The 11,780-nt window shown below is 32.0% G+C and overlaps 1 protein-coding gene across 1 annotated transcript; it reads right to left on the reverse strand.

Moving 5' to 3' along the window:
* Positions 1 to 1,286: 1,286 nt before the first annotated feature.
* Positions 1,287 to 3,388, reverse strand: LOC107958727 (intracellular protein transport protein USO1). Its single transcript, XM_016894575.2, has one exon. The coding sequence runs from the start codon at positions 3,061 to 3,063 to the stop codon at positions 1,354 to 1,356; it is 1,710 nt and encodes a 569-aa protein (XP_016750064.2). The 5' UTR covers positions 3,064 to 3,388; the 3' UTR covers positions 1,287 to 1,353.
* Positions 3,389 to 11,780: the final 8,392 nt, after the last annotated feature.

Consider the following 11,780-nt stretch of genomic DNA (forward strand, 5'->3'; position numbering starts at 1 on the left):
AATTATATATTAACTCTAAATTTATTAAACTTCACATCTATCACATCAAATACATGTCAGAAGCAATTCCTCTTCATTGCAACACTAACTTTAATGTAAAATAACCTTGTACTATTTTAAAATTTAAAATTTAATCCTATAATTTTGAAACATCTAGATCTTGTGGTTTTTTTTTATTTAAAAATTTTTGTATCTTCGTCTAATTTTGTCGTTAAAGTTAATAATGTTAAAGGTAAATTAACTTTTTTAGTCATCAATATTTACATTTTTTTTATCAATTTAGTCCTTATATTTTAAAATACATAAAAAAATTAAAAATTAACTTTTATAAATTTAAAAATGTTGGTAATGACCAACTGAGGCCAACTAAAAAAATCAGCTCAATAAACAAATTGAATCAATTTTTATAATTTTTTTAATATTTAGATATTTTAATTTTTTTAATAATTTATTTGATTTGAACCAGTCAAACCGATCATTCTAAGAACTAACTGGTCATGTCAGTTTGAAATCAGTTCAATTGATTTTTAGCTTCGTTCAACCAATTTTTTAACTTGGTTCAACCAGTGTGTACTGATTTGTCAACCAATTTTTTACCTCTCAACGTATTGATACCCAACTAATTCTTTATTTGACTGGTCGATCCAATCCACTTTAGATAAATTTAATTTTAGAATTTTTGTATATATTTTTAAAATCGTTTTCTTTTTTTTTTTAATTTTAAAGAATTTTTATTGATTTCATATTTTTTTAAAAAAAATACTATTTTTTATGTTTTTATTTAAAATATAAAAAATTAACTTTAAATTTTTTTATATATTTTTAAAGAATAAGGATTAAATTAATAAAAAATTGTAAATTCTTAGGACTAAAAAAAGGTCTTTTCACGTTTTACATGGGTAACTTTTATCGGCAAAATTTAATTAAGAAACTAAAATTTTTAACTAAAAAGCAATAGAAAAATTTAATATTTTAAAATTAAGAGCATATTTAAACCAAATAAAATCTTAGATGTTTTTCTTTTTGGTAACTTTTTACCGAACACAAATTTGAGTCTGTTATTCAATATTTAGGTTGGGTTGACGGCTCATTTGAAGTCCAAGTTGAACCCAAAAGAAATTTGTATGCATGTAATTATATGAAAACAATTGAAATGATCTTTATATATCTTGACAGTTGACATGTATCAAGAAGAACCCCTTAGGGAATTGGTTTTTTATATATAGTGCCGCCAAATATGAAAAACTAGTTGAAAGTGGAATATTTGTCGATAATCATGTGTAATTTCACAAAGTAGGTCCATTGGTACAAAAAGAATAAATAAATAAAAGAATAATTGTAAGATGACTAAAGCTAATTAAAAGTTCTTATCTTTATAAGTTCACTAAATCTACTTAACAATGCTTTCTTTTTTCTTGTCGTCTTATCATTTTCTTCATCGAAATTGGTCGAATCAATAGGATAAAACTCCTCCCCATTATTTGATTCATCATTTGCAGCAAAGGAAGGCTTACTCTGGTGCCTGGTTGCAATCGGTGATGCAGCCTTCGGAGTTTCAGCTTCATCAAATATGGATCCCCTTAGTGGATCAAACAATTCAGAGTCTGATTCTCCATCACTGTCTTTGATTAAATTTTCAATATCCTCTTCTGCATCCTTGCTTTTATGTGGGAATTTTAGGTTCAAACAGGGGGTGCCCGACTTTTGTTGCTTTGCTTTCTTGTTAGCTTCTTTTCCATCTTTTTGCTGTTCCTTTTGATCTGTACATCTCAGTGGCTTTTGTTTGTTGCTTTGTTCTTCACAAAACAATAGCTTCCACTCCCTAATTATCTCAAAATTTGTTGCTTCCTTTATCTTAGGTTTTTCATTCCCTTGGGAATGAAAACTCAAAGCTTCATATTTTTTGTTTGAGACTGCTTTGCTTACATAATTGGCTTCATTTTTGGCTTGTTTCTTGCTGCCCCAAAATTTCTGATTCTCTTCCATGGTCTTCCTGTACATGTTTTGAGCCTCTTTAAGTGATTCAAGCAGGCTTTTATTCTCTTCTTGTGCAGCATTCCTTTCGTCTTCCAGTTTTTTAATGCAATCCACAAAGCCTGTCTCTTTCATATTCCATGCCATATGACTTTCTTCAGCTTCTAATTTTAATCTCTCAGAAGTGTTTTTGAATACATCAGCTTCACCCTTTGCTTCATTATACAAGAGCTGAATGTTAGTCAACATCATCTTCAAAAGTTCCAACTCCTCTCTTGATTTCTCCAGCTCGTATTTTGTTACCGAGAGTTCCTCCTTGGCTTCATTTGCTTCCGTTCTCATTTCTTTCAATGCGAACGCTAAATCATCCATGGCTTTTAGGTTGTTTTCTTCAGCTTCTCTGGTAGATTTCAGTTCATATTTTAACAAGTTTACCTCCTGAGTTAGAATATTGGCCTTCAATAAAGCAGCTCTCTCTTTCTCCTGAGCACGAACCAGACTCTCTTTATTCGATTGAAGCTCGGATTCAGAGCCATCCATCAAAGAATGGTCATCCTCAACAGAACTCTGGGATGCAGCCTCGGATGAATTACCTTCCATTTTCTCAAGGTTTTCATGGAAAGACGTGATTACGTGCCTTGACTCTTCAAGTGAAACCTTTGTTCGCTCAAACTCTTTGGTTTGAGCAACATATGAATCATGTATCTTCTTTCCAGATTCCTTCCTTCTCTTGATTTCTTCTTCCAGTTCATGAATTCTCTTCTTACCTTCTGACACTAAACCCATTGCTTCAGACTCAAAGGATTGCACCTTCTTCAACTCTTTTTTCAACTTACAAAATGAAGCTTCTTTCTCTACAGATTTAACCTCTAACTCTTTAGCCTTTCCAAGTTCAATCTTCAAGGATTCAATGTACCTCTCCTTTTTCTTCAGTTCTTCAATGGCACCTGACAATGATTGCTTCACGGCGGCAAGTTCTATATGGAGGTCTGAAATCTTCCCTGAGGACCTCTCATTCTCCTCAATCAGCTTATCAATGGCAGACGATGGAACCTTCGTCCTCGCCGAATCCTCCTCAAGCTGTAACATTTATTGCCTTGTTTCTCTCAAACCCAAAAGCTATTTTTTTTTCATAAATTTCACACGAAAAGTAAACAAAAAAATATTTAACTTGCTAAATAATTTTCGAAGCAGCACCCTGAAAAGCTCAAACTTTGATCACTGAAAAGCTCAAAAAGAATACTAATAAGGCGTTCATAAACCTTGATTGCAATGGGATGTTTTGAGAGTTTATTTGGAGAGAACTTGACTGGAATGATCTCTGGTAATTTCAATAGATTTTCCCTTGTGTGGAAGAAGGTTTTTTCTTCCCTTTTTTTCTTTTTCCAAAGTAAGCTTTTGGATACAAGAAATTAAAAGGATTCTTTCATGATAAACACAATTGACCAATGTGTTCTAAAAATAAACAAGATTTACAAACAAAAAAGAAAAGAAAACCAGAAGTTGACGATAAAAAAAAAGATAAAAAATGGCTAAACTTAAGCTACAAAAATATTGTTCAAAATACGTCCAGAAACTTAGGGGGAGACAAATAGAAGCAATATATATATATGTTTTCAGAAAAAAAAAGGAACATCCGAGGTTGTCGGGTATTCCACTAAAACCAACACTAAAATTAAAAGAGAATGAGGTAAATGGAAGCATCATATAAGGAGAGATACTTTGGAAAACCAAAGCTATTTATTGACAGGTAGAAACTAATTAATGAGATAATGATGATTGGGAAAATAAGATTGAATGATATGAGACTCTCATGATTCGAAATTGAATCCAATTTGGAGTTACTTTTTTTTTTCTTTTTTTCCTTCTTTGATGATGCATCTGCATAGGAGATGCAGTGTTGGAAAACAAAACTGCAATGCGTAAAGATTTAATGGTCGCATTGACATGATCGAGCATCACTAACCGCAGAAAATAATAATTATATTTGCACAAACAAAGAACAGCAAGAAGAATAGAGCAACGGTCTGTATGTTTTCCGCCAATAAAGTTGCAGCATCATTAAATGAAGTAGAAGAATCACTTGCATCAGAAACCTTTTTTTTCTTCTTTAAAAATGTGGAATCACTTGGTTTCTAGCTGGTTGCAGTTGTGTAGCTAAAGATCCATGTCATCCAAAGAAACATCAGGTTCGCATCCATGCAAATCGTTTCTTTCTTCATGAGTATTTGTAGTAGCAACTTCCTCAGCATCTATTTCTTCAATAATATCAGCGGCTGTTTGAGTATCTTTCCCAATGGCTCGATCTTTTACGTAGATGGCAGTAAGTTGGTCATAATAAGGGAAATTCTGATGTTTGAATTGAGCAGCTTCTTTATGACTCTATAAAAATAAGAAATTCATATTAGATATAAGTTTGGTCAAAATAAGATAATAAAGACTTGAAATAATTCTTACATCTATATATGAGTTCCACACCGCATCTTCAGCAACAACAAGCTGCCTATGCTCATCCCAACCAAAGCCACCATTGTTTTTTCCGCTAAGCATGTCATAAACGATTGATCAATCCCTTTTCAATGTCCTAATCCATTAATCAATATTAGGTTTAGCCTTCAACATGGCATAGGGTAAAACATTTTCTAACATTTTTCCCAACTTATTTAAATAACCGACTTTGAATCCTGTATCTGCATTAAAGGTTCCAACATTGTGCAAGTCGACCATACAAGCAACCAACGTAGCATCTTCTTCTGGAACCCATTTCCTTTTGGTTCCTTAAGAATTTTGGGAAGAAACACTTGAATGTAAAAAACCTGACATAACTATCTTAAGAAAAAATGCAAATTAAAATTAAGTTCAATATTTTGCACCGAAAGGTCAATGCTTTATAAAATTATAACACATGATGAATCAAAAGAAAATAAATTATCATTCAACAAGTCTAGTACAATACAAAAAAACGATTCAAACACCACCAAAGTTTCATAAACTAGAAACATGAAATAACATAAACAACTTAACATTTACTATTTTTACCTTAAACCTAACTAATTTCTAGATGCTTGCCATTCATCGAACAGTTGGTTGGCTAGTTCCACCCTCCAAGTAGCCCATGCATCGATGGATGAATATTTACGATATTCGATTCATCGTCATCCATCACATTACTAGGAAATCCTTCTCCCAACAACGCTTCAATAGGATCAAGACTTACATGGGTTCGAATAAAATTATAGAGAAAACAACATGTAATAATGATTTTATTGTGCACCCTCACAGGATAGAATGATGGACTCCTAAGTATTCCTCATCTAAAATAACCCAAAATATCTTTCAATAACATTACGTGCTGAAGCATGTTTCATGTTGAAAAATTCTTCCAGAGTACTTGGATGGTAACCCTGATGCCACTAATTCAAATGATATCTTTGTCCTCCAAAAGGCGCAAGAAATCCCTCACAATTTGTGCATCCAACATCAACTAGATAATAACAACCTATAAAAAGAAACTATTTATCATGGTTAATTTCCCAAAAAAGTATGATCTTAAAAATTAATTCAAATTCCTCTAATTTTGCCCTTTATCATTAGGAACTTTTAGTCCATATCTCCTACTAATTGCATCTCGAAGAACTCGTCAATCAACAATAGAACATTCCCAACGAGGAAGAACATAAACAAAATGCATATCAGGTGTACAAACACCTAACATATTTGTTGCTATGTCACATTTTTGCATTCGATATCTAGGTTTACCAACTGTTGGAACCCTAATCATGATGTTCTTTCCATCTAAAGCACCTAAGTAATTCTACATCACATGTATAAAACTTCGGGTTAGGATACTGTATTTAAATAATGGACTAAATTATGTACGAGCTATATATAAAACTCACTCCAATACCTTGAACCATTTCCACCTTGGGTCTGTAGAATTAGTTGTAATTGGCTCTACCTTTTTAAATAACACATCTTGTAAGCGTATGACAACATTTAAAACATTGTGAAATGATCTGCTAACGGTTTCCCCGAACCTATTAAAGTGATGCTTGATAACTTGATTTTTAAGGTGATGAGAAATGATATGTAAAAACATTGCCACTTGCTCATCAACAAGCATGTTCCTTGACGACTTCAATCCCCCTAAAGTTTGTAACATCTCACATAGTTTAAAAAAGGTAATTCTATTTATCCTAACTTGTTCAATATAGGTCTCGTCACTAGCATATACAAGCCTTTTCACATAATCTCGTTTTAGATAAAAATCTAAAATATAGGATCTAATCCTTGGTCTATAAGTATGTAGGCTATGGATAGTACCCAATGCAACTAAGAACCAACTCGCAACTGTACACATTGGCAACCATATTGTAATAGCAAGACCAATTATTTTACGCCTCTCATTTTGTACTATTAAAGGCAGAAAAGCCATTACTGCAATATATTAAAGTGTTACATATCTTCAAATCGTAGTAAAAGGGTCACATTTCTCCAATACTAATTTCAATAACAGTAAAACAAAATCAAAGAATTTAATTGCCAAAGAACTTATAATGATTCAGTGAATACAAGATGCTTGACTCTGGGTGGAAGAAGCAATCAAACAAGTCAAATAAGAAGAGGAAGCAATTAAAAACCTGTCAAAGAAAAAATGAACAAAACATATTAAGAATCTTTACAAAGCACAAAATAGAAATTACAACTAAATATAAGAGTCTATTTAGAATCTTTAAAAAAATACATATTAATAAAAATGAACAATACATATTAACAATCTTTTAAAAAATACCAAATAAATTCAGTACTTTATCCTACAATGCAAGGCCAATCTTAGGATAGTTTCATCAACCAATTATTTTTTTGTAAGGCTTTTGGGTGTTCTGAAGTGTAGGGTTTACTAGTTTTGAGAACACAAATAATGGATTGTATTTTCAGGCCATACGCATCAAGGACTTGGAGCTGTTCAAATCAATTGCGAAGAAGTTCTCGAGCATTTTCAATTCGGACTGGACCCATAACTTAACTGTTAGGCTACGGCATAACATCATTCGGACCGGGCTACACAAAAAAGTATCACGTATTCTCACATCTCACTCGATGACGTTGCCAACAAGCATAGATTGGAAACTATTGCCAATGCCGAGAGTATTCAAAAAATTAAAATGAAGAATGCCAATCCTACAATACTAAATTATTCCTTTAATAATTGCAATCATTATTTTTCTATAATTTATTTCATGAATTAATTGGAATCTCATTCTAATCAAAATGTTTTAACCAGTATTAACTCGACTAGTTAGAATACCATTTCACCATCTATTATTATTTATTTTTTTCACAAATAATTGAAGTTGGAATATTGTTCTACCTAAAAAATATGAATTACTTTTTATCACTTGAGCCAGAAATATTATCTTTTTAAAACCAAAAATAATAATGCCCATAGAAACTTGACATTTATATAATAAAAAAAAACTATTTTTTTGAATAAGTTGTATGTCAAGAGTTTAAATTTCATTCAAATATAGAAATAAAAACAGGATAACATCGAAAATCTTATTCTGGAAGTTCCACTTATACATACTATGATTTTGAAGGAATGGTAAGTTAAATTTTGACATATTCCAAGGGAGCAAAATAAGATTACAGATTGCATAGTAAAGATGTCAAATGGAGATTTGAATGTGAAATGTTACTTTGTTGAGCCACCTGAGGATGTTCGAAATTTACTGGAGAATGATATTCAACAATCTAGAATAAAGTCCGACTCTTATTAGAGTATTGTAATTAGAGGTTTAGTTCTATATCTTTTAACCAAAAAATTTATATATATATTATTTACTTTGAAACTAAACTAAAAGGTAGGAATTGGTATTTTATTCATGAAAGCGCTACTAAAACTTCAACTATGAAATTTAACAGCCATAATTATAATGATGTAATTAAAGAAAGAGTTTAAAATTAGAAAGATTCGTCAAAATATCCATTAGCTTTGAATATATGATGATAAAAACGATGAAGGGACAATTGAAATTTATATCATGACATGCATTTTATGGGAATTATTGAAGAATTTTATACGAATCAGAAGAAAATATTTTCTATAAGACAAAATATAGAACAAGGATATTTAAAAATGAAGAAAGTAAAAAATCTTCAAATGATACTAAAGTATGTGCAAACTCCTAAGTGAGGCAGGAAAAGGGTGTATATAAAAACTAACAGAACTTGCTAGTTAAATTAAAGCTATTCAAGGGACTTTAACACAAACCAAAATCACACAGCTAAACTAAGACCAAATGACTTGACAATGGTGCTCACTCTATCTGCAAAAGTTCTAGATGTAATCTTTTTACCAAGAACATGAAATGGGTTCGAGACAGCATCAACATATGTAGCATGGAACCTCGTAAAAAACTATATATTCATAAGAACTAGTCAAATGACATGATAACATGTTCAATAACCATTCAAAGTATAGATCCGAATTACCAGCAAAACACTTAAACAATCATCTCAATTTTATGCTTAGAAAATGTGTGCATATAACTAGTTAGGAAAAATGATGTTTGAACCATACTGGATTGGCTAGCTAGGTACAGTCCAGAGAATGGCTCCGAAACTAGTATGGACCAGTTGAACAGGCTAATAAACTGGTTGGACCAGCAACTGAACTGGGATTTTTTAATTTTTAATAATTTTTAATAATTTTTTAATCAAATCGGTAGTCCAATTCCAAAAACATTGGTTAGGAACCACTGTATAATCCAACAAGAGGGCATGGCACAATCAAACCTATAGTTCTACAATGAATCTTAACCACCTAACATAATTCTGCGTAGGAAAATAATTGACAACAGGGCAAAAAATCACAAGCTACGAAGTCAAAAAATAAAATGGCTGAAATATGTTTGATTTCAGCAGAAACAACCATCAAATTTTCCCAGAGTTTCTTTATAAGAAAGTCTAAGTCCTATCGAAGTCTCATGATCAACCAGCAAACATTATATATAGAAATACATCATTAGAATTTAGTCACAATTACTTCCATAGATTGTCATCATCCAAGACTATATAGTATAGCCTTAAATTACTTCGATGAAAGGGCTAAAGCTTAGTGATCCATTATTGGTAGTGGCTAAAGTTCTACGAGGAAACTCAACCACCTAGCAGAATTCTGCATAGGAAAATCTACAACAGAGCAAAAAAAGCACAAGCTAGGAAATCAACAAATAAAATGGTTGAAATAGGTATGATTTCAGTAGAAACAACCATCAAAATTTCCCAGAGTTTCTATATAAGTAAAACTAACCCCTTAAGCCCCTATCGAATTCTCATGATCAACCGGCAAGCATTATATATAGAAATATATCATGAGAATTTACTCACAATTACTTCCATAGATTGTCATCATCCAAAAACTATAGATTATAACCTTAAATTACTTCGAGGTAAGGGCTAAAGCTTAGTAATCCGTCTTTAGTAGTGGCTAAAGCTTAGGCAGAGTCTCGAGTAAACATTAAAGAGAACAAACTCTGCTATAGATCCATCCATTACTGAGATAATGCCAACACTAGTTCATGCATGCAACTAAAGATAAAGAAATAGATAAACCCCTCATTAGCTAAAAAACTAAGCATCTAAAATCAAACAACGAAATTGAAAAAAACAATCAGAAACAGTAACCTTAAAAAACCCCTAAATCAAATTTACAAAAACTTGAAAAAAAATCAAGATAGAAAAAGTCTCAAAATATTAAGCAGAAAAAGTCTCAATCCAACATAGGATTGAAAGGGGAAAAGAAAAGTTGAAAGAGGTGAAAGAGGAATAAAAAAAAGTACCCTTTACTATATTTGGGGAGATAAAGATGAAGGGTGAATGGATGCTTAATTTGGGGATAAATGTTGAGGAAGAAATCTAGAGCAGACTATTTTGGTCCAAAAACCTAAAAATTTATTATGAGTATGGTGTTGAATAGGCATTCAGACTCCTAACCCCTGAATACCTATTACAAGAGCTGAGGGAATGAGACTACAAAAGTAATTCCATGGAATCACTTAAGCGGTGAACCAAACCACTACTTTACTGTAGCACGCGGAATAGTGACAGAATGCAATAGCAATTCCATCCAACCAAACATAGTGTAATAGTTTACAACAACCTAACTATCTATCTAACTGTACTAGGGTACAATCACAGAATGTGCTCCTATTTTATTCTCTAATATTCACCCAAATTTCATCTGTTGTGTCGCCCATAGTAGTAGTTTGTTGGTGGGATTCAAATTCTAGTGGCTGAATAAGGATAGAGTAATCAGATTGGTGGGATTTTAATTAGTAAAAATATTAATTTTTCTTTTCTTTTCTTTTATTATTATTTTATTTTAAATATTTTCTCTCCTAAAAACACTTCCCCACTACCATCTACTATTATGTTTTGTTTTATTATTTTTATTTTTATTACTTTCTTTCTTTTCAAAGCACGTATCTTTCTCTTCTGTTACCCTTAGTCTTTTGTTCTTTTTGCTTCTTTCTTTCTTCTTTTTTGTTTCCAATTTCATCTGCCGTTATCTTTAGTTTGCACTGTGTTATTTCTTTCATTGTTTCAGTGACGTGTTTGAGAGGGTTGTGTTGTCGACTCGATATATATGTGAGTAGGTGGGTTTTTTGTGGTAAGCTTAATCATTTTTATGTTGTGAATATGTTAGAAGATTTTGGGTATTCTTGAATTTATCGATGTTAATCATTCGTGTTTTGGTTAGATGAAGGACATGAGATTCAAGACATTTCTCTAGTGATAGATGCTATAGGATCGTTGTTTTCTGGGGTATGTACTTGAATATAATTTTTAAAGGACTGTTTCTAAGTGCTAAGCCTCAAAATTGTGTTTTGGATTTGTGGTTGATATCAATTTAATCTTGAATATGTATGATGTGTTTAGGGTTTTTCCTTGTTGCGTTGGTGTCTTGTTCTGGTAGTATTGGGTGTGTGAAACTAACCCTAAACCTCAACTAGAAATAGAAAAAAATTACAAAATTAGGGTTGTTTTCGAAACTGCCCAACATCACACAGCTGTGTGGTAGGTTATGTGATAGACCATGTGCACCACATGGCCGTGTGGTTGGCCATGTAGAGCACACAACCGTGTACAATTACACGGCCTGAATAGGTAGGCCATGTGGACGACACAAGCTGCCTTATTGGACGGTGTAGGCCCTTTTTTGCCAAATTGAAGGCCCGATTAGGGGCCGATTATGAGACTTGAAAATTGGGTTCATGGACATTTTGTAGGCACAAGAAAGCGTAAGATTCAATATATTTCACTTGGAAAAGCTTAAGAAGCATGATAATTATTTTCGTTTTATATAAGTAAGTGATATGTTATGCTCTAAAAAATATGTATGCTTAGGTATGCATACCATACAATTTATAAGATATATATATGTATTTTATTATGATATTGCATATGTATTAGGGTAGATTTTGGTATGCTTGGAGGAAGTGTATATGGCAATTTTTGTAATAGCCCGGTTTAGACCCTGTCAGAATAGTGGTTTTGGGATCACAAATCCGAGTTAAAAAATATTTTAATATTATTTTCTTTGTTTACAGTATGTGTTTAAGTATGTGTGAAAGTTTCGTATGAAATTTTTTTCATTTGTGTGCCTAATTTGATAAAAGGACCTAATCGCGTAAAATGCAAAAGTAGGGCTCCATATGTTAAAAGTTTCTATTTGCTATGACTTTATAAAAGAGAGGTCCTTATGTTGTTAATATGCCATTTACATGGTACGTGGACATTTA

The sequence above is a fragment of the Gossypium hirsutum genome, chromosome A11 (assembly GCF_007990345.1).
Source record: "Gossypium hirsutum isolate 1008001.06 chromosome A11, Gossypium_hirsutum_v2.1, whole genome shotgun sequence".
Classification (NCBI taxonomy): domain Eukaryota; kingdom Viridiplantae; phylum Streptophyta; class Magnoliopsida; order Malvales; family Malvaceae; genus Gossypium; species Gossypium hirsutum.

Excerpts from the sequence above, each read along its gene's own strand:
- LOC107958727 (XM_016894575.2), bottom strand. The coding sequence starts at position 3,063 with ATGTTACAGCTTGAGGAGGATTCGGCGAGGACGAAGGTTCCATCGTCT.